Source organism: Gymnoscopelus microlampas (assembly GCF_963454915.1).
Source record: "Gymnoscopelus microlampas genome assembly, chromosome: 17".
Classification (NCBI taxonomy): domain Eukaryota; kingdom Metazoa; phylum Chordata; class Actinopteri; order Myctophiformes; family Myctophidae; genus Gymnoscopelus; species Gymnoscopelus microlampas.
The window spans coordinates 35,309,540-35,333,766 of NC_139954.1; the positions used below are offsets into that span (position 1 = coordinate 35,309,540).

At 43.2% G+C, this 24,227-nt stretch overlaps 1 protein-coding gene across 3 annotated transcripts in view; it reads right to left on the reverse strand.

The window, feature by feature from the left end:
• The window catches only part of LOC311064148 (hyccin 2), a 52,894-nt gene that overhangs the window by 20,280 nt on the left and 8,387 nt on the right, over positions 1-24,227 (reverse strand). The window contains exons 2-5 of one of the 3 annotated variants that reach the window (XM_084083929.1): positions 12,531-12,607; positions 7,859-7,944; positions 6,353-6,454; positions 3,937-4,116 (exon numbers count right to left, since the gene is read on the reverse strand). In XM_084083929.1, the coding sequence (XP_083940055.1) occupies positions 3,937-4,116; positions 6,353-6,454; positions 7,859-7,909 (333 nt within the window). In that variant the 5' untranslated portion in view covers positions 7,910-7,944; positions 12,531-12,607. Of the gene's footprint in view, positions 1-3,936; positions 4,117-6,352; positions 6,455-7,858; positions 7,945-12,525; positions 12,608-24,227 lie in introns of all 3 variants that reach the window. The other 2 variants (XM_084083930.1, XM_084083928.1) reach the window with 2 other exon arrangements.

The window sequence follows — 24,227 nt, forward strand, 5'->3', positions numbered from 1 at the left end:
TTAACCATCGATATTGATGAAATGCGACTGTGCTCAGATCACTGCCGCTTGGCAGTGATCTGATGTGAAAGGCTGCCTTCATGACTTACACCCATTAAGACCTGAAGCCGATTCTACATTGTCTCCTAAATCCTAACAGTATTCTGAAAAACGTATGTTTCTATATCAGTGATGCTCAAACTTTTTCATGTCAAGGACCCCTAAAATTATATGTATTTGGCCGCGGACCCACATCTCAAAATATGTTGTTCCAGGGACCCACAGAAGCAAAGATTTGAGTTAAAAATGTTCGCTTTAAAAGAATATAAATATATTAATTTGCACACATTTTCTCGATTTTTCAAAAATAGCAGATCTACAAGCTCATAGCGCGGCACTCGGTGCCGCGCTATGAGCTTGTATATCTGCTATTTTTGAATAGCCAAAGTGTAAAATAATGCTTTTTATCTCAAATCAAAAAATTACACAGATGCGTTCCAGGTCTTAGGTTGATTCTTCTCTGTGGAGCAGGAAACCCACTTAGTGGGATCCCATGCAGACAGTTCCTGTCTGGGAACTGGAAGGCTCCCGGTTCTATCGTTGAGGCTCCTCCTGGCATCATGTCAAAAGTGTCCTTGAGCAAGACACTGCCTGCCTAACTAACTACTGCCAACAAACACCTCAAGTGTCTTGCATGGTTATCTCTGCCATCGGTGTGAATGGCTGAATATGAGGCAGACATTATAAAAGCACTTTAAGTGGTCTCAAGACGCTATATAAATGCAGGAATATAATTGACAGCTACTATACACTATAATCTAAAATAAGCTATTTTGATTACTAGCAACCCATACCCAACTCACTCATCAATAGCCACTATGTGTGTCAGCAAACAAAGGGCTAAAATATAGACAATAAACTGTGTACTACCGTGCACCTGGCACAGTGGCCTCATTAAAGATCTCCTCCAATGACCCCGGTCAGTCCATTTTACATTTCTAAGCTTCCCTGAGCACAACCCCATTTCAAAAAGTAATTATCTCCGAACTAATCACAATCCCAATAGAGGATGCGGTGTGCAGCAGGTGAATCGAGGTTGTGGGTGTGCAGCTGTTAGCATTTTCAACTGACTAGGATCAGTTGTTAGCCACTTAAACCCAATATCTATATAAAATATAGATATACCAAATAACAAAAATAGCCAATCTTCACGATCACAATGCATTGTGAGGTTGTAGATTGGCTATTTTCACCTATTATGACATGCACAGAATAGGGACGCTAGGGTTCATGTGGTTGACCATTTTCTAACTGGTACATCAGTTACTGTTACTAGTCCATACCCGTGGGGGAATATGCGCACATGATCTGGCAGCCGGGAGGCAGTTCGTCCCGTAGCTCGTGGGGCCATCCCACAGCTGGGCAGCCGTAACCATGGCGACATGCTTTTACACAAAAACGCTAATAAACAGCTGATATTTCGTGAAATCAAAAAACGGGCTTCGCTGTTCCGTGCACATGGTAATGGTCAATGTCTGTGTGCAAATTGAGATCAATTGCTCCAGTCAGTGAGGAGAACCGGGCAGAAGAGATTTTGGTCTCACCGCATTTTGGTCTCACCGGAGGTTTGTGGAATTATAGGAGGATGTGCATGCAAGGCTTGACTGAAATGGTTCTTTTTGCTATTGGGTCAACTTTTACACAAAAAAAATAACAATCCAGATTTAATTTGACCCTGCGTGTTTTATTCTCTGTGTGTACCATGTGCGCCAGTCGATCCAAGCATCCATAATTCAGGGCATTGAATGTGTTACTAATCAGGTTATGTGGCTTTATCTCTGACATTCAGTGCACTCTTTGTCCTACCTTAGCCGTACCCTTCGCTTTCTGGCGGTATATCTCTGAATATCTGATGGAGCTGCTGAGAGCAAGGCCGCTTATCTGCGCCTTGTAGTCAATGACCATAGCAGACTGTGTGTAGAATGGTATGGCTACAAGGAGCTAAATAATGCATGAACATACCTCTTGTTGAGGTAGCTTACATGGGAGCTCTTTCCATGGATATCGTTTGCTCTTAGCCCATTTACCCAAGGGTGTTTCCTGGTGAAGCTATACATCCGAGGTCTGTCCATTACACTACCATTTCCCTACAGACCGTTTCGTACTGTACTGTACTGTGCCACAATTACCTCCATTAGTTATGAACGAAGACCTTCATTTATCCTGCAACAACTCTTTAAAAAATATATATATATATATTTCATGCTTTTCCTGTCTCTTATTATGTAAATAAGAGACAGGAAAGGAGGCTTCATTGGGTTATTACAAAGTATCTTTTCAAAAAAGTGTTAAAATGCAGTTTTTCTGTGGACACACCCGCCAGTTCATGAAGTAAACAAGACCACTCACTTCATACATAATTCATGCCTGCTGCAACTTGCCAAAGAGACTGAGGTACTTTGGCTTTGTTTTTTGTTTATTTATTTTTGAGCTGTGAAAAGATGAGTGAAAATCAGATTATTCACAGTTTAGCTGCAACTAATTATGATTAATAGCCATTCGCAAATATGCCCCAAATATGCCTATTTTTGTCTCCGCCAGGGCCGAAGGCATGGCCGAGACTATGTTTTGCACTCTGTCCGTTTGCACGAGTGGCCCGTTTTGAACAAAATGCCTCAAATCATGGACGCAGTGTGCGGTTGCCGTGAAACTTTGCACGTACATTCCCACTAGGCCGAGGAAGAAATGCCACCCTAAATCTTTCAAATCAGCCTCATGGTGGCACTATAACAGGCCGATTTGCGTGTTTACCTGTAATTGCACCGATTGGTGTGAAACTTTGCATGCACACTCCGTAGAGGCCAAGGAAAAACCTCTGCCCTGCATTTTTCACATCAGCCTTTTATAGCGCCACCAGGAGGTCGGAGGAGACCTTTGCAAAACTTTTTTTTTTATATACTCTTACAGATTTTGTCCAATTTGTACATCACGCAAATCAGTACACATGATCTCTATAGTCATGTGATTAAGACGGATCTGTCCGATTTTTCATATTCCATTATCCATTCTGATTGGCTAAGATCTAAAGTTTGCAGGAGTGGCACGTTTTGAACAAAATGCCTCAAATCATGAACGCAGTGTCCAATTGCCGTGAAACTTTGCACACACATTCGTCACACTTTTCACATTGACCTATTATAGCGCCACCAGCAGTCCAATTTTTGCTGGCCCACAATAACCTACCTGCTGACATGGCGGAGAACTGTGATCTGACAACAGACATATACATGTCAACATTTGTTCATAATGACAAAACCAAGCCTGCCCCATTGGTTGTGCCACCGGCTAGCTTATTTAACTTAGTGAGTCAAGTAGAGAATGGAAGAGAGCAGCAAGGACATTGTTTCAGATGTGAACAAAGCAGAATGATATTGGACCAAAATCTGGTGTTAACTATTCTTAGACCCGCTTAGCCTGTGGGTTGGTAGGATCAAATTTAAGCAAAATGGCTAGAATTTGAACACAAGCTTATGGTAATAGTATGGAGATGGCAGCCAATTGCTGCATTCCTGAGGGCCACTGACTTCACAACTGTGTGAAGGATTAGTGGTGCCCAGCAGGATGTAATAAACAATAAATTTACCTCTTATTTTGACCAACCGTTCGGTCCATTTATGTCGGTAAGTTTTGCCTCCCTCCTCACTACCACCCAGAAGGGTTGCCAGATCTGCTTATTATAATTTCCCCGCAAGATTTTATTTGAAAATAGCCGATCTTCAAGCTCACAACGCGTCGCATCGCGACGCGTTGTGAGCTTGAAGATCTGCTATTTTCAAATAGCTGATGCATATGTTAAAGTGCTCATGCGGCCCATAGTCGCTTCGTTTGGGCTGGTTTCCCTAGACCCGGTTGCTTGTTTCTCTCACAGAATCTGGCCGACGCCGATTGGGCACCCACCAGGTTATACATGCCCAGGAGGAGGGCCTCGATGCAACCGTTGCTCTGGCGGTCCCTGCTGGCGGTGACGCGGAGGTACACCCACACCAGCTCTGGAAGGAACTGCAGGGTGAAGCGTCGCAGGGTGTCCTGAGAGCTCCGGTAGAGCTCGAAGAGCTGGTGACACACAGGCTCCAGGAGCTGGATGGGAGACGGAGAAAAGACGTGCATGTCAACATATGTCTTAACAGGACACTGCAATCAACTGTATTATTCAATGTCCTATAAAGAAAAAAATATTTTCAAATTAGCTGATCTGCATGCTCGCAATACGAAGCGCTGTGAACTTGTGGTAAAATAAAATAAGGTTCATATTATGTGTTTATTTTTTATCTATTAAAAAGTTGGGCTTTTTTAAGTTAGAAAGTCAAATAGAAACTTTAATCAAATCTAAAGTTTTCTCAATTTAGTACCGGTTAGCACATCAGTAATCGGTAGTCTAGGGCAGTGTTTCCCAAACTGGGAGTCCCCAAATTATTTTGAAGATGATTAGCTTAATGTGCGACATTGTTAAAAAGTAAACAAACCAACATACAGCATAAGTGTATACAGGGTATCCTAACTGCACATTTCTGAAGTTACAATTTAAGGACTTGTGTCCTTTTTAATACCAAATTGTCAAATATTACGTAAGAAAATGAAATGAAAATAGCCGATCTACAAGAGCTTGTAGTTTTCACAATATTTATCTGTGAAACTAAATGTAGTGCCTACAATTCCAAGTGCTTATCAGTTCAAATATGATTATTATGATTATTACAAGTAAAGTGTCAGTAGATCAAAGCTGTAACGGGACAAACAATAGAGTCTGAAGGAAAGTAAGGTAGGAGAATCAGAAGGAAGCATGCTTCTCTCCATCCCTCCTTCCTTCATCTTGGCTCAGATGAGTCTTTCTAGGTAAGCTACAGGACTGCAGCGAGGCTTCATCTTGCCTTACCGCTGATTTAAAGATAAGAGTAACTCGTTTTTTCTCTGACCCCACACAACGGTGCATTGACGTACGGAGGGAACGTTTTATCTCCAGTCAATAGGAACTGATTAAGCTGAGACGATGAATTGCTACGATGCAGGCATAGACAGGACTAATCGAAGGACATGTTTACACTGTCCAGGGGTTGGGCTACCAACTGGGAAAAAAAGCACACGTGTGTGTGTGTGTGTGTGTGTGTGTACTGTAGCTGATCCTGCAATGAGTACCCTCTCATTATTGAATCGGGCAGGGCATTTGCTCCTCACACGCATGCATTACACAAACAAGCTCACATGCATATACACGCACAAGTGTGTACACACACACACACACACACACACGCACTTCTCCAATCATTAATGGGATTTTGCAGTCATCATGACAACTGTAATGGAGTTTGTACTCCTGAATGAAAGAGTGGGAGAGAGGGGAAGAGAAGGAGCGAGCATTGGAGGCACGGACTGTTAATGTTAGTCTGAGTGATATTAGGGTCCTGTGTGGTTCAGTGCCTGAGGCCTTGCTTCAGAAATTGTCTCATTTTTTCCAATAAAAAGGAAATTATTACTGGTATAGAAACATGAAAAAGAAAACAAATCTTATGATTCCAGGCCAAAATGTGAGTCAGTGTACACAGACACTACTACACATTATATACTCTACAAACATCATGTGATGTCTGTATTAGTATATAGCACATACCGTATGTGCATGTGCTGTAAAATAAATGTAACACTTAAGCCTGATTAATGTGCGGGGTGTCGTGCACAAAACATAGCAGATCTACAAGCTCCCAACGCAGCGCTTGCATATTGTTTTTATGTGTGACACCCACGTGCAACCAAGCATAACTCAGGCTTTTACTTGCTTGTAATGTTCACCTTTCCAGACTAGAGTCCAAGTCCTCTGTGTAGTACGTGGTCACAAGATATGGCAGTGTGTGAACGCTGTGCGTGTGCGTGTGTGTGTGTGTGTGTGTGTGTGTGTGTGTGTGTGTGTGTGTGTGTGTGTGTGTGTGTGTGTGTGTGTGTGTGTGTGCGCGCCCCCATGTGTTTTGGTTGCTGTGGGCAGCAGATGTCACACCCTGAGTGAGTGTGACGCATGGTGTGTCTCACAGGTAACAGGGCTGGCACTGCAACTGTGGCTGTCCATCTTATCCTCCCACAACACAGCCAGTGTGAATGCACGTGAGCATGCGTGTGTGCGCGTGTGTGTGTGTGTCAGGCAAGTCACAAGGAATACATTTCCCCGAGCTTGAAAACAACCCTGCATAGAAAATTCCGTAATTGATCCCGATTCCTTACTGGTAATTTTTTCCACACTCAGGAGATTTGACTGTGTTCTCTGGAATCCAATGTAAAAGGAACTTGGCATTGAATCATAATGATGATGTGTGTGTATGTGTATTACCTCATTGCTGGGGTCCTGGATGACTCTGTAGAGTGCTGGCACCAGGGACTTCTTCAGATGGAGGCTGCCTGCATAGCTGGGGATGTGGGCTTCTGGCAGGGTCTGGGGTGAAAGGAGAGAAGAGAGGAGAACGCACACTGTATATCAACATAATATCGAGTCTGCAAAGATAGACATTTGTGTGTGTGCGTGTGTGTGTGTGTGTGTGTGTGTGTGTGTGTGTGTGTGTGTGTGTATTCATACAAAAAGGTTGGTAGTGTGGGGATGGGAAAGCTACAGGCTCCAGTGACTGCTTGGATACCAGTTGAGGGTGTTAATTGCAAAAGATACAGGGCGCCAAGTTGGCGCCACAACCATGAGAAGTTCATGTTGACGCTGTTTGAGCCAAGGCCTCTCTCAAAACAGCGTCAACATGAAATTGAGCGTGCGGGTGTCGTGCTCCGAACATAGCAGATCTACAAACTCCCAACACACATATTAGCACATAGCACACATAGATTAGCTGCTAAGCTACGTGTGCTAATAATAACACAACGTGGATTCGAACACTGCACGTGTCAATATGCGTGGTTAACCCATTAAGACCTGGGACGTCATTCTGTGTCATTTTTTGATTTGAGCTAAAAAGCATGATGTTACACTTTGGCCATTAAAACATAGCAGATCTACAAGCTCATAGCGCAGCACCGAGTGCCGCGCTACGAGCTTGTAGATCTGCTATTTTTGAAAAATCGAGAAAATGTGTGCAAATGAATATATTTATATTATTTTAAAGCAAACATTTGTAACTCAAATCTTGCTTCTGGGGGGTCACTGGAACAACATATTTTGAGATGGGGGTCGGTGGCCAAATACATTTTGGGGTCCTTGACATGAAAACGTTTGGGAACCACCGACATAGAAACATACGTTTTTCAGAAAGCTGGGTTAAAATAGGTTGTGTGTGTCTGCCTCTACAGGTCGACAAGATATAGCGTTGTTCTCCTTAGCACAGAACACAGCCTGGTCATTTTGGCTGAAGATAGAACACAGTGTGCCTGGAGTGGACTGATCATACACTGACTCACTGTGTTCTGCCTTCCCTCCCTCTCTACCTCCCTCGATCTCTCCCCGACTCTGTTCATCACATACTCCCTCCGCCCATAACAGCCTCCCTCCCCTCATAGACCTCTTATACCTTCTCTTCAGCCATCCTTCTTGCTAAGGCCGCTCGACTACAGACCCTCTCTGATTTTCATCCATTTATAGCCTCTCCATTTGACACACACAACGCAAAATAGCTTTCCGAGGCCAGTCCACCATATTAAATAATAATCCCCAAAGGAATAAAATATTACAGAGGTTCAACGGGACACATACACACACACACACACACACGTTCCTATGCCAGCACTATTCCACTCACAACGAGTGGTTCCCTGGATGAATGCCACCCCAAGGATGACTGCCACACACGCGCGTATCAGTATCACGAGTCACGAGCAAGTGCAAACGCCAGGATCTTACCTTGAATTCTGAGAGCCATTCCTCCACGACGCCGCGCTCCGAACCCAACATCTTCCTCAGAGCCCCCCCCCCCCCTCCTCAGCTGCCTGGAAAGAGGAAGAGGGAGATGGAGATCAGATCAGAGATACAGCATAGAACGAAGAGAGGAACAGAGGGGTGGAGGAGGAAAGAGCAACGGCAATACGGGGAGAAGGAGTTTGAACGGGGAGCATGGCAAAAATAGCAGGGGGGGAGGGGATCAGGGACAAACAGCGGGAACAACCGCAAGGGAGAGAAGATAAGAGAAACGGGACAGATGAGAGACAAAATGAGCCGTGACAACATGTTAAGGCCTACAGGTGAGGAGATGAGATGAGATAGCGGCAAACTGGATGGTGCTGGACATTTCCAGAGCTGCCACAAAATACAGCACGACATATTGTAGGGTTGTGTCCACACACAAGTAACACCCCTACTGTAGGTGTCTTAACTCTTCAATAAAAGGCAGCTACAATTGTTTGTTCCTAAAAGGTTGCTGTGCAATCTTTTATAGAACTAGAGTCAAATGTAACTGAATATACAGCATACAGTGAATACATTACATAATTATCATTTAATTTTTCATACATCTTATATATAATTTATATTGTTTTGTAATTTGACATTTTTCCTTCCTTATGACTGTCTTTTTTAACTGCATTCATGGAAACTTATATGGAAAAAAAGTTCAGCCACTCTTTTACAGCCGTAAACATGTGATGTAACAATAAACTTGAAGTTGAACCTTAGAGATCTCATTCAGTCGAGTATACAAAGCCTTCAGAAATGATCATGTGACTAAGATGACTGCAGTCTAAAGGATATGTACAAATAACTGTGCATGGAAGCTAGATACTAAAGATTAAAGAAATTAATAATTATCATTTTTCTTCCCAATTTTACTCGGACATTAAAAAAGTGGAGTTGAATAGCAAGCTGGTCTCCATAGCATCGTGTAGCCAAGGAAATAATGAATGTTGGGCTGTGGACAGAAGCTTGATCCATGTTCTAATTCTCTGTATCGAGGTGCTAAAATTAACCGCAGCGGACTGCCTAAAATAACAAGCTATTGCTCCCTCAGAAAACATCACATGGAAAATGTATCCTCATTAATTATCCCATGAAAAGGCAAGCCGTGCTTGCTTAGGCTGGCTATGAATGAGGCATGTGTCTCAGTGCAAGTGAGGGAGAGTGTGTGCGCGTGCGTGCGTGCGTGCGTGCGTGCGTGCGTGCGTGCGTGCGTGCGTGCGTGCGTGCGTGCGTGCGTGCGTGCGTGCGTGCGTGCGTGCGTGCGTGCGTGCGTGCGTGCGTGCGTGTGTGTGTGTATTCATACAAAAGGTTGGTAGTGTGGGGATGGGAAAGCTACAGGCTCCAGTGACTGTTTGGATACCAGTTGAGGGTGTTAATGAAAGAGATACAGGGCGCCAAGTCGCTAACAGGGTATCCCAACCTGAAAATGCATTTTCTGTTTACTAAAGAGCTGGAGAGACAGGGGAGACCCCTGTTACTGAACAAAAATTCTAACAGCAATGATTACTATAAGAATATAGAGCAATTTATACTTATTTTGAACACACACACACACACACACACACATACATTGGATTTCCTACAAGGCCTTGTGCCTCTTTAAAGTGTCTGAATTGGTGTTTTTTCAGACCATGGTCATGAGACATGGGCTTTGAGCTGCCTTCGTTGCGTCATCCACATTCTGCCGTCTTAGCATTTCAGCACTCTAGAAAACAGCTTTGTCTTGCTCAACAGCTTGGGTTTCTACTTGATAGGATTATGGATTAGGACTAAGTGTATGTATTTTTCATTTCAAAGTGAGAAGTTCTCATTTACATTTCAGGCATGAGTCTGTTAGTTTAAATGTGTACGGTAGTCAACCTCTCCTCGAACACACTTGTGGTTCCATTGGTTTCGCTATCTTATCATACTGTAGTAGCTTAAGATAGTAAATGTGATAGTAGTGAAAGTATCCAGTATACATAGAGCTTACGAGAAAGGGAAAGTTACAAACTCAACAGTGTTGCAAGATAACAGCGGCACCAACAAATGGACATTAGGTTTAGCGGAGAGCCTAATCCTCGTTTTGTCATAGAAGTTGAACAGGGCTTTTATGGAGTAATGAGAGTCATGCGAAACTTTGCCCGTGTATATGGCACGATCTAACATCTTAACCACATTAACCCTTCAGTCCCTATTTTGGGCATGTCATTACAGGTGACATTTTCTAAATAAAGTTCAAAACAATAATAAAAAAAATTAAATGGCAGCTCTACAAATTCTTGAGCTTGTAGTTTGCCTATTTTTGCCTGTATCATATCCTCATTTTCATTGAACCCTCCTTCACCCAAAACACACATGCATAACTTGATCTTCCACCTCCCCACTTCTATCTCCATCTGTCCCTATCCATTACCTCACCACATGAACTCTAGCATTAGTATTCTGGGAAAGTCATAATAGGAGAAACATTCACTGAAAACAGCCGATGAAAATTGTGAGCTTGTAGATTGGGTATTTTTGGCAAAGATATTTGGTGTAGAGGGGAAAAAGGGGGCTCTGGTGGGGGGGCTCTGGTTTACCCACCAACCCCACAGGAATTGTCTGCTCACCCTGGATTCAACTGGTAAATCAATATGGCCAATATTTCTGTGTGTATCCCCTCCAGAAAATGTGGGTGAGATCTCCAACTTGTTTACAGTCCCTCCAGCACAAATCTGTTTTACTACTATAACATTTGTACACTATGGCGTTCTAAAATATCTATGTTTTCCAACTAAATTCTTTCCATAGTGAACAATTAATAATTTATGACCCCCTTCACACACCTCCTCACAATCTTTGTAGTCTATAATAACATTCCTTTCCAACTCCCACTTCTCTTTTATATCTAGGGTGTTTAAGTTCCCTGGTGCGAGAGACTGCAAACAGTTGTATAATTGTGACACTATTTTTGTACCCCCTCTCCTCCTTTATCCTAATTTAAAAAAAGTTCCAATGGGGTCAGGGTTGTCTAATATATTCCATTCTTTATGTGACATCAAATCATTTCTCAACTGTACTCAATACTTATAAAAATCTTTAGAACGAAATCCATGTTGTAATTGTTTAAACTACACTCGTGCCTGTTGGCACAAGCCTACTCGGGAAGGATGCAAATTGGAAATGCCTGCCCCACCCGGTTATGCAATACCTGTTGTACCCATTGTCATAGTGCCCGTCTGTCTGTCTGTGTCCCTTTTATACCCATATAGGCAGATTTCCGCATCAGTCTGTCATCTTTTATGCTCATATATGGAGTTTCATGTGAGGTATGCCCAAATATGGAGTCCAGGCAGTCTATGACGTCAGTACTAAAACTGAAAATGTATCGTACATGATGTCAAAATTATCATAACCATTACATGCTTATAATGTTACCAAACAGGTTTAAGAGAAAGATTTGAGGAGGAGTGTGAGCAATCATTTTGCCTTCTCGGAGCAGATGAGGATCTGAATGAGTAATAATAATAATAATAATACCTGGGATTTATATAGCGCTTTTCTGAGTACTCAAAGTCACTTTACAAAACTAAACTAAGTGGAACACAAGCAAAACAAAACAACTTTAATAGGAAAATACAGAGAATAAAGTGTGACATTTCTCTTTTTTGATACTACAACTTTCTTTTCCGATCTCATGGCTAAGTGAAATGCAAGGCCCGACTAAAGAGGGCTTGTTCAGTTCTTTATGAGAAAAGCCATCTCACTCATTTCCTTTCTGCTGTGTCAAGCTGTCAAACTGTCACAGGAAATTCTCCATGGGTGGGGCAGGATTATCTATAGGGGACTGTGGTCAAGAGACCAACTCTAGCATCAAATCTTATCCAACATAACCATGTCTGCAGAATGTGTTCTCATCATAGCCCAGATACTGCTAGGACATAATGCATTATGTAAGGAAGTGACAAGTTTGTGATGAGCCAACACAAACAAACACACATGATGGTATTACTGTAACTCTCTCAGTGCCAATGAAATAGAAAAATGATGTTCATACTGTGCCAGCAATTTTTTTTTTTCAAAGTAAAAATAAAGGTGCTTAGGAATCGAGATACATCCTTTTTCAGTTATAAGTTAAACAAGGAGTGGATGGAGCTGCAAATCTTCAGATTGGGTTCTGAACATTTTTTTCCAAAAATATAAAAAAAAAAAAAAAGTTTTTAAACTCGGGATTTTTCGTTCTGGCACTGAGGGCATTCAGAAAAAAACTTGGGATATCTCGTTGTGTGGCACTGAGAGAGTTAACATAATATGAGATGCTACAAATGACAATGTGAGAGCCACAATCCTCTATGTGGCAGTGGCATCACTACATTCCTGGACAAAGCCTTAGCATACAGCATACAGTATCATTTGTATCCTCCTCTATGCCACAAATTTTCAAATTTCAATTTTTATTCAACGTATATATTAACTGCTATACTACTACAGTATATACTGCTATATTAATTTGAGACCACATTAAAGTGAGGTGTTGAGGTTAGTGAAGAGGGATGTGAATGCATGCATTGACGTGTATGTACGTACAAGGACCGTTGTATGTCAGCGGCAGCTAAAAAATGAACCCGTTTGAGAAAACAAATCCCTGATGCGCTCACCTCACTGTCCCAGAGCTCAGTTCCCCACAAGGAGAAAATGGGTTTCTGCAGTGCCACACATCTGTCAATCACCGAGGGTCATCTGCAAGACAAGAGGGAACGAATCAATCACCCAGTCAGTCACCATGTGCAAGAATATCAATCTACTGTACACAAGACCAACGTTCTAGAATGGGTCTGGTTTCAATTCAAGTGTAACTGCCCCCCACAAGAGGGAGATTATGTGTGCCGCGAGTATGTTCAATCAAGGCACAGGAGAGAAAAAAAAGTTTGGTTTAGTTTAGTCAGTTTAATTTGTTAAAAGAGTATGGTCTTGACGCGTACAGAGTGGACAAAAATCTATAAGACCTGGGGTCTGTTCATGACATTCTACCCACAACACTCAGGCTGCATAGTGTGGCGTATCCCTGTTGCGACTGCAGCACACAGCAAACCTAAAACGTTTTTTATGTATCTGCTTTTTTTCTATTCTATCTGCTCTGATTATTTTTCGTGCCTTTTGTTTTTCCTTTTATTTCTATTTTTTTTTCCTTATGGTTGTGCCCTACAACTGTCCTGGGGATTGAGGGTGGGTGGAGGGTGGTAGGGGTATGTGGTATATGTACATTTTGTTTGTCCTTTTGTGATACAACTATGAAAAGATATGTATGAGCAGTATGCTTGCCCCTGGGCCTTGTACTAAAACCCAATAAAAAGATCTTGAAAAGAACCTGAGCGTTGTTCATACAGTACGGCTTCATTCTGTGATGTTTTGTGTGTTTGTTCCAGGGGTTGTGCCTTTTTTTTCCTTTAATACACTTGAACAGTGGGTCATGAAACATAGTGAGTTGTATCAATGTTACTTTAATACATTAAGAAGATTTTCATAGCTATAACCATTATTTTATACTTTGGGCTATTCAAAAATAGCAGATCTACAAGCTCAGTGCCTCGCTACAAGCTTGTAGATCTGCTATTTTATTTTTATCGTGGATAATTTGTGCAAATCTTTGCATATATACAGTATGTTTTAAAGCGAACATTTTTAACTCCGATCTGTGCTTCTGGGGGTCCCTGGAACTAAATATTTTGAGATGGAGGGGGGTCCACGGACAAATACATATAATTTTGGGGGTCCTAGACAAGTTTGAGAACCACTGATATTGTAGCAACAAGTTGTTTTTTTAACCGTTAGCATTTAGAGGACATTTGTAGAATCCCCAGAAGCAAAGATTTGAGTTCAAAAATGTTGCTTTAAAAATATATATATATTCAAAGATTTGCCAAAATATTCACGATTTTTCAAAAAATAGCAGATATACAAGCTCGTAGCGCGGCACCGACAGCCAAAGAGATCTAAAATGACACATTCGTGGTCTGAAGGGGTTAAGGCTGTACATGACAACGTGGGTTAGTCAGACAGTTTTCATTTTCCCCTATTGTCGCATAGCAACACTCTGCCCGCCAACCTGGGAGGACCCTTACAATTTACTTGACAGGGTTGAAGAATCACCAGGGGGATACGAAAAGACAAGGCTATGATAAATAGAGCTGTGTCATTCTCTCTCTCCATACTGCTACATCATACGTGGCCCCCTCGATGTATAGCGCTTGACACTCACAGGGCTATCTGAAGGACACTAGCATTACCGTTCCATCACGAAAGTCAAGAAAATTCCCCTTTTGCTATCTGTTGCAGTGTTTTCCAAACCTGCGGTCCGGGACCCCCTTTGGAGGCACCAAAAAAAAATCACACGGGGGGAGCATGAAGCAGTCCTTAATTCTAAATTGCACAAAATCCTAACTTGCAGAGCCGCAGGAAGGGTGGTGCGAACGGTGCGGCCGCACCGGGCCCCGCGCTTTCAAAAATCTTCGAAAAGTAAAAAGTAAACGAATTGCTAAAATAGCCAATCTACAAGCTCATAAAGTGTTGGAGATCATTTAGAGATAATTTGACTCATCATAAGTCATGGACGGCTCACAAGCAGTAGCTTAATAAGAATAGTATCAGCATATTTGTAATTAATGTGGGAAACTTTTTAGTCATACGGGTAATTTTTTAGCCAATGTGTGTGTATGTGTGTGTGTGTGTGTGTATGTCCGCAGCTAATCTCATTTACTACTACACCAATCAGCGCCAAATTTGTTGTGCACGCTGCCTGCCAGTTTAGGCAAATTGCAGATTTTTTTTTTTATCCATCTACAAATGTTATTTTTGTGAATTTGCAATGTCAGACCCATCTATGGTCTATGGGATCGCGTTATCCGTGAAGATAACGCGATCCAAAGATTCACCGCTCCATTCACTTCCTGGTTAAATGCGTGTCACTCCCCGCCCCTGCCGGTTCTCTAAATTTATATTTTTAAATAGGCTCTGTCATGATTAATTGACCACATATATGAAGTTAAACAACTAAATTCTATCCAAACGATATCTTAATAGTAAATTCCGTGCCTCAAAAAAGAAGTTTGAGACCGTTTTAAAACCGAAAATAAGAAGTCACGGCACTCGCAGAAACAACAATGGCTGCCGTTCATTTTTTGTCGGCCCCAGTCAGGCTGCACTCGGCTTCATTCGGGCTCACTCGAACTCGCCACCTGATTGGCCAACTGTCGCTGTCAATCACAGAACGATGTGCGACGACGCTGATAGGCTCGTCATTTCGGCGTAGAGAGCGAATATTGCAGAAAGGCGGTTCAGCCCAGACTCACTCCTGAAATCAAATGGAAATGAGATTTCCGGAGGGAGGGTTTACCAGGCTAATTTTCAACTGGGTATAACAAGCGAACGGGAGGTCGCAATGACATTTTTCTTTTTTTACGGAAGCACAGTGAAACCCACTGTGATTAGCAACCATCAGGGGATCGGTCATACTGGAGATAAATATTCTGTGGTTCTTGAAAGATTAGTCAGAATGCTTAAAAATGCTGGCAGAAGCTACAGCCTGTTTTAGAAAACCCCTGGCAGTGAATTTAATAGTCAGACAGAGATCAAATGTTTTTTTATTTTGGGACACGCATGCTATCCAGGCAAGTTCAGCAACTGTATTTTGTATTAGGAACTGTAACTTCCAGTAGGTTAGTTTATGGGTCAGATATTCACATAACAGTATATAATTATAATTTAAAAGCAATGCATGACATGATAAACCATGACCATGACAGACTAAATGAGAACAAACAAGGCCCTGGGGCTATACCATAAAAAAGCAATAGCAAGGCTAACAAGAAAAAATATCTTGCCTCTGGTTACAGGAGTGAATAATTAACTGGGACCTTGACTTGGGGCCCAGAATGTGATTCATCATAATAATATCCTATCCCTGTGTCTATGTGCTGGGCGAAATGAGTTTTAAAAAAAGTTAAAAGTGAGAGACATTCATCATCTCTGATTCTCTGGGATTACCCTTAAAGGGGTATTTGACTTTAAAAACACATCTGGGTAATTGTAACGTCTACTCAGGCTTTTGTGTGCACCAAAGATAGTTTTTAAGCTGCTTGATTCAATATTCCACAGCACACACCCCTCCTATATAAGCCCACTGAACTTCAAACTACATTTTAACCATATTAGACTCATTGAAAACATATGTCCCTGGTTCTGGTGACAATTGTCAAAACACACACACACACACACACACACACACACACACACACACACACACACACACACACACACACACACACACACACACACACACACACACACACACACACACACACACACACACACACACACACACACACACACACACACACACACACACACACACACACACACACACACACACACACACACACACACACACACACACACACACATATTGTTTGCAAAGGCTGCAGCCACACCGGAGGCATCAATTGGATGCATTAACACCCGTTGACACGTCTCTCAGAGCTCTGTTCTATTTTGGAGCGTCAATGCGTGGCACGCGCTTCTTGATCAACTACCTGATTATGGCAAAAGACGTGATTATGGTAAAACTTAACTTAAATAATAATCACTATTATGGGTCCATAAAACATCTATTCAGCACTTTTCTATTCAGCACCTGTTCTTTCGGTGATATTTTTTCGGCATTGCATTTTCTAACCATTATCGGCCGATATGTTTCGGTGGCCGAATATTCAGTGCATCCCTACTAAGTAAGTACTGTGCATTATCATACTAGTCAGCCACCTTTGCAGTTAAACCACCCATTTACAAAAGTTACCGTACATTTGAAAGTTAACATATTCAACCATTCGCTTAAGATGTCTACCCATAAATATGCGAATAAGTTGAGTTCCTGAACTTCCTGCTCTGATCCCATCGCAGTGTTCAACCTCATTATTGGCTTAACATGTTACAAGCTTAATGAAGCTTGGCAAATAACAACAACAAGCAAAACTTTCCTTCATGGGCCATTCTTTCTATACAAGACCTGCACATTGTCCTGTTCTGCAACTCAGAAGGGAATAGGAGAGTGTTTGTCCCGTTTGCTACACTTACCATGGACACAATGACACTGAACTAACGCTATGGAATGGTGCTTAATACTGCTTATTGTTACAATTAGGCCTACAATTCAAATTTTAGAGATATCATTAAGTTACTGAGTGAACAGACCTCAGAAAATTCAAAGTGTTGAACTTCTGCAAAATTTTTGCATTTGCTTACAAAAATCAATCACCCCTATAATCCATCACGAGTAAAGATCTACTTTACATTTCACAACTCTGTACAATGACGTGAATTTGTTGCCGGTCTTTGATTGATGTCCAATTTTCTAGCAAGGCTTAAATTGATTCGGGACCAAGGCACTACAAGACTACTAGACGCCATCAGACTAATAATACAGGCATGGGTGAGGCAACACACAGTAGCCCATTCAGCCCTATTAGTGGGCACCCTGCGTTTGCCTGCTGTAGAGAGTAGTTTTACCTCCACATACAAGGGAGGGGAAGGATCTACTTCCTACTCACGCTGAGATGGGAACAGTGAGGGGCTTGTATTGACGACGGAGACTGCAGTTTGAGCAACATTACAGTCAAATGGGCTACTTCTTCTTGGTGCCCTTATGAGGCATCATTTAAAAAGAATTTATCCCACAATTTTGTAACCCTTTTTCACCCAGTGCCATTTATCTAAGTGATCCTAGGCACTACACTCCCCCGCCAGCCTAGGGAGCCCAGAGCCGAGCTCATGCCTCCTTCAACGCGTGAGAGCCAACTGACCTTCTTATCACCTGACTGGGGGGAGTTTCCCCGGGAGGACGAACTAGGCGTGAACTAGGCATGCACACAAAGGTGATGAAGATGTTTTGGACACACCTATTTAGATGAAAAACACTTAACGGACCACCGCTATCGCTGTTGGCGTGCTGTGAACTAAGCATCAGTGTTTAAAAAATGAACATCTCCACATTTATATACTCTCTACCACACTATTAGTGTACTGTCTATTGATCATCGTAGCCCCTTTCATGGTCTGCGTGAGTCTGTGATATGTGCACATATCTGTGAGACAAAGATAGAGCAACAGATCTTTTCTCTCCTACCCCTCTGCCAGCCTGAGTTGTCTTCTGCTGGCTGTCAAAATATGCAACACTGCTAGCATGCTAATCTACACACAACACTCCTCCCTAACAAAGCTCTACAAGCACACTAATCAAGTCCTTTCCATGATGACAGACACCACGTTTGTGATCAAGCTCACACTACTAATGTTCTGTGTGTGTGTGTGTGTGTGTGTGTGTGTGTGTGTGTGTGTGTGTGTGTGTGTGTGTGTGTGTGTGTGTGTGTGTGTGTGTGTGTGTGTGTGTGTGTGTACGCGCTTGCAAAAGCATGACAGACAATTACGCTGATTAAAGAAAACTGCAGCAACAGGAGGCAATCTGCAAAGCCCTGCATGTTTAGTCTACATTCCATGCACCGAGTACTGTAGTCTGAGAGTCCATGTTCAACACAGCACCGCTTGAGTGCAAGGCTCCCCTAAGTGCCTGACACAATGCATATCATTCATTATAGTGGTGAATCACAGGAGGCTCCATCAATGGTAACTTATTAATCCAGTGCAAATAAACCCCTGGAGTACAGGCTCAGCTCTGTACGGAACAGAGGACCATCCTATAACCACGGCTCCACCCACAATAGGGAAGTACGGTACAACACCTGACTAGACAATTGTCCGACTCATTTGTGTGAGTCGTTCAAGGTTTTCCCTCCGGCTTGCTTCTCTGCCAGTGGTGGCTGGGGCTTGGGTTTTGGTTCATTGTTGGCCTAGTCTGGTTCTAGTGAGGGTTTGCAGTGCTAAAAGAGGTGCTAGTGCTTCAAGGTCCATAGTTCAGAGGAGGTCATGAGAGCACTGACTAGCATAACAGTAAGACTACTACATAGAATGGAATTATGGCTTTGGATTGTTATTCAATATGAAAATAATATCTGCAAGCACCTTCAAATATGAAGATGTTAATCTGTTGTGCTTTAACACTCAGTCACCCCACAGAAAAAACTCTTATCTCAGCATTATTCTGAAAGCACACAAACAATTACATTTAATAAAGGCACTACTTAAAATGTTGCCGGTCCTCAAGCTTAGAGCCATATTTCCAATGTGTGATTTCCAACTAACAACTAGTACTGAATGTCTACAGCTATATAGGGCCGCAGTGCCGCACCTATCAATTATTTTCTTAGCGATTATTCTATTGATTTCCTTTTCAATTATTCGAATGATAAAGCACACTTTTTCATTGTGTATACATTTGTTATATATCAACTAATCTACGCAGAAATCGACTAAATTAACTGCAAGAAATAGTGAATAGCCGATCTACAAGCTTACAACATGTTGCATGTTGTGAGCATGTTGTGTTAAGATTTCCCAATATAAACAGTTTGAAAGAAAAATAAAGAAATTATATTTCCCCCGATTTCCCCCCGAAAATCGATTATTTTATTCAAATAGATCAAATTGATGAAATCGATTAGTTCGATCGCCCGCACAACTATGCACGTTTCATAAACAAGAACAACAACAAAAAAAACACTTCTAACGAGGTACAGCTGCTAGCCTAGTGTGTGTGTGACTGCACCGGTGTGTGTCCCAGCTACTCCCCACAGCTCTAAATGAGCAGTGCCAGGTTTCAGCAGTCCTGCACGGCGATCTTTCAAGGTCACAACGGCTCAGTCAGCCATGAATTATTGAACCCCAGCAAGCCCTGCGTGCCTGTTCTGTTCAAGCCACTTCTCTGTCTGTCTCTCTCTTTCCTCCTTTGATTTTGCTCCCTCTCTGCTTATTCGTTTCCCCCCCACCTAATTTAACCCATTAAGACCGGGGAAAGCATATAAAAATAGCAGATATACAAGCTCATAGCGCTGCACCGAGTGCCGCGCTATGAGCTTGTAGATCTGCTATTTTTGAAAAACCTGGAAAATGTGTGCAAATCTTTGAAAAGATTGCATAGCATAGCAAACATGCTATGCGTGGTTCTCTATGTGGTGTTGAAGCAAAATCACTGATCTTTCAGTCAAACCAACTTCAATACTGCTGTAAAAACAAAAGCTTTGTTGGTAAGCTGCTTGCTGCCGTCTTTTCTGACGGGGAGCAAATATGTTCAACGAGAGACGAGCAGGCAGGTAGAGAGACGCAGTCGACAGTTCGTTCCTGCTCGTCTCACACACTCATGCTTGCGTGTAAGCACCTGACAGTGAGTCAGTAACAAATAGAACAGTGAACACAAACGCATGCTGTACAAAATGCACTCACTCGTTCACACTCCCCAAGTATTCCACCAACATGTTCACACACAGACAGACACGATCAGGAATGCTACTTAGCTTCTTGTTTCAATGTTTTTATGTCGCTAATGGTTTTCTTTGCAGGTTATTTACAACCAACCAGTGGCTCTCAAACCTTTTTGTGCCAAGGACCCCCCCAAATTGATATATATTTGGCCGCGGACCCCCATCTGAAAATGAATTGTGCCAGGGGACCTCCAGAAGCAAAGATTTGAGTTAAACATATTCGCTTTAAAAGTATATATATATTCAAAGATTATTATTTTTTTTGCCAAAGTATAAAATATGGTTAAAGTGGTTAAAATTATTGTGACGCTATATTAACTACTTTTGCTGGGGACCCCCCTGATACCCCCCCCAAAGGACCCCTAACATTGAGAACCAATGATTTACACACTTCAGACACACACACACACACACACACACACACACACACACACACACACACACACACACACACACACATCTGACACATCAGACATTTTCCCAAAGGCAGGGGGATTAATTCTAATATCTGACCACACTGTATGAGTCAGGGGTAATCTCCATCCCTCAGCCTCGCTGCTCCTAAAAAGAAACCAGCTACTCACCGCTGGGATGTTCACAGTATTACAGCAGTTTCATTCATAGCCAATACATGAGTGTGGAACATCAGAATGATCTTTGCTGTGCTTGGTCAGGGCCTGAACTTTGGTACGGGATTGCGGGAATTGCACATCATTTAATGGATTTGCACGAATTTAGCACTCATAGTGTGGGAGATTCCCGCACACATTTACAGCGAGGTTAATAATATAATCAGCAGCTTACGTGAATGTGGGATGAGTGGATGACACTGTAGACGGACTGTCGGCCTACCGTGCCAGTACTAAGAGCCCACCCTGCCCCTCCCTTCGTTATTTATACTCCACCGTACAGTACGACCGTGAGTATAAATCAGGCTTAAAATGTTAATACATAATCTGAAGAGAATCCCACTCAGTGAAAAAACACCAGACTAATGGCCAATTTATGCTTGGATGCTACTACGTTCTGAAATAGGAGCGTTCATGCCGTCCGCGACTCACCAACAGCCTCGTCGGGTGAATAAGGTCTCGTGCATCTCTGTGAACCAATCAGAGTACACCAAAAATATTTGACACCACTTTCGTCGCGCAACGCGGCGTTCGACACTTGTTGCTCCAAACATAAATTGTCCTTAATAAGTACTGGCGTCTCTACTTGTCTTTCCTCTTCTGCAAATATTGTTCCGTCTCTATTTATCTTCCCCGCTTCCACACTGCGTTTGTGTGAAGGCCTGGTTCTTTAGTTCCTATCCTCTCTATTTTTGTGAAGCCTAAATTATCTTTTTCATAACTAATCTGATTTTCCAAGGAGTAGTGCATAAAACATACAGTACGACACATGCTGTATCCACCCATCAAGGCAGAATGAGATGCTTGTGCCCTGCAGCAACGACAACAGAAGCACAGAAGAATGCTCACTTCTGGTCAGACGAAGGAGGAGGAGCCAGGCCCGGAGGCAACCCACAGTGCCTAGACTGAGCCTCCTAGTGTCGCCAGCACCTGCTGCAAAATCTCACCTAACCTGGCCTGGCATTGGCCATTGTTTCACGTGTGAGTGGATCCGTGTTGTTGGTCTGGCTAATGCCAGGCTAACCCTAACCCCCCAAGACACAGTGGGGGCAGTAGCATGCCACTTGGACACGGGCCGGGGGTCTGATCAGCCTCGGTCGGGTCACCTGGAGGAGGATGTCTGGTTGCAAGACCCGAAACACCCGGTGACTCCAGGAGACAACACTGATGATGTGTCCAAGTTTGTGCATCAGTTGATGTTTTATTAACCGTACAGAAATGCAAAGATCTCTGACCTACTGTACCTACACAGACACACACTCTCTCTCACACATACACGATGTACAGAATTGTGTACAGATCGCTGTACAGTGCCCCACACACACACACACACACACACACACACACACACCTCAGTCAATGGACAGCAGACCTTAAACAAGTAAAGGTCAAGAAGAGCAGCAACATCTAACCCCTCTCCCTCAGTTAACTGGTACAGTAGGAGACTCTGACCTTAAGTCAATATCCTCTAACGGAACTCAATAGTGCTGCCCCCTGGACTGACACACACACACACACACACACACACACACACACACCTTATGACTCACAATACTACAGACCTATTTGGTTACCTTCACAGACACAAGGAGGGACACAGAAAAAGACGAGGGTGTTAGAGAGGGAGAGCGGGGAAGGGGGGAGTGGTAGACAGAAAGAGGTAAACAGACGGAGAAAAAGAGGGAGGACAAGAGGGAGTAAAGCAACAGAGATGAGGGGAACAGGCTTCTCTCTCTCTCTACCTTGCACTCTCTCCTTCAGCCTCTCACAGGCCAGGCTAGGGGAACTGAGGCGTACGCACATCCTATGCTAAAATTAGCTCTGCTGCAGCTGCAGGGCCAGACATGTTGGGATGGGCCAGTACTCACTGGAACTAAGTACACAAACACACAAACACATCTCACACACACACCAATCAGAGAGGGCGAGGCATGAGGGGGAAAAAAATCAGCACAGGTGAATGCCAGGAGCATCCTGTCTACTTTCCTATCTGCCCGGCAGGAACTGAGGCGTGCAGGTGCACTGACTCTACGCAAATGTTGTGTGCATCTGTGTACACATGCAAACACGGCCAAACAAATGGGCTTCTTTGCCGGCGCACACATTTTTACATGGAGATTTAGCACGGTGTGGAACAAAGCAAGCTGAAGGCAGTCACAAGTTCACTGACTCAGACTCAAAGACTGGAGACACATCATGGCCAGTTTGGCCACTAATTCCACAGTATTTAGCCACGCTGACAGTGTGCGTGTGCGGGCATGTTAAGCTTTTAACTTGAATGTGGGGGGAGAACATGACACTGCCATAAAAAGAGCTCAGCAGTCCTCTAACAATGGGCCACCTTGAGCATTCATGACACGGACAAGTCCACTGGGCAGCCTCATAAGGCGAAGAACCTACTTGGCAAGGGGGTCAGTTAGGGCTCGGCAGAGGAGAGAGAGAGGGGGCGTGTTACTACAATGCAACCCCCCACATGCCAGGGAGCAAGCGAAAACTGCTGAGTACCGCGGGACGCGTGCCAGCTAGGAGGCTTGGTGAGAAGGGTCCATCTGCAGTGTGTGGGGGCGGCGCTTAGGGAACGCCTCAGCAATGGGAACACCTACAAAAACGGACAAGGGAGCACTGCTGTCGTTTCCCTCAACGCCCTGCTCATGTCAAGGACAAGCGAGCGCTGGTTTTGTTCCACTCAACTTTCCACGTATGTCGGGGCTGGGGGAGCGCTTGTTTTGTTACACATGTGCAATAGGCTCTATGCACAGCAGCCATATTGGAAAGAAATTGGGCCTCTTCTTACTTCCTTAACAGGTGTTACCAATAATACTAATTAAGGCTCTGTTCCATTCTGTTCTCAAAGTGTGGTCCAGGGACCCCTCATGGTTCCTTGAGGGGGTTCCAAATGGCCCCTTGCGGATGTGTAACCCTTACGGGTCCATTTGGTTCCATTTGTACACTCTCAGAGTTATGGGAGCCCTTGAAATTAAAACGTTTCAGAACCACTGTGTTACACTAAATGGAACAGAGCCTTCATTAGTATCATTGGTAACACCTGTGCAGGCCCAATTTCCTTCCAATATGGCTGGTGTGTATAGAGCCTATTTTGAAACGGGTGATAAGCTATTCCGTCCACTATGGCTTGCCAACTCGGTTGGTGCACTTGTCAAGGCCGGCACTCACTCGCCTAGCGTCTTGCTTGGGCCTCACGAGCATCCAGGCCTTGTTGTCAGAGTGCCCGTCTTGTTTTCCATTATTATATTGTAATAATATTATACGACCAATATGTCTGAGGCATAGTGTCGGGGGCTTTGT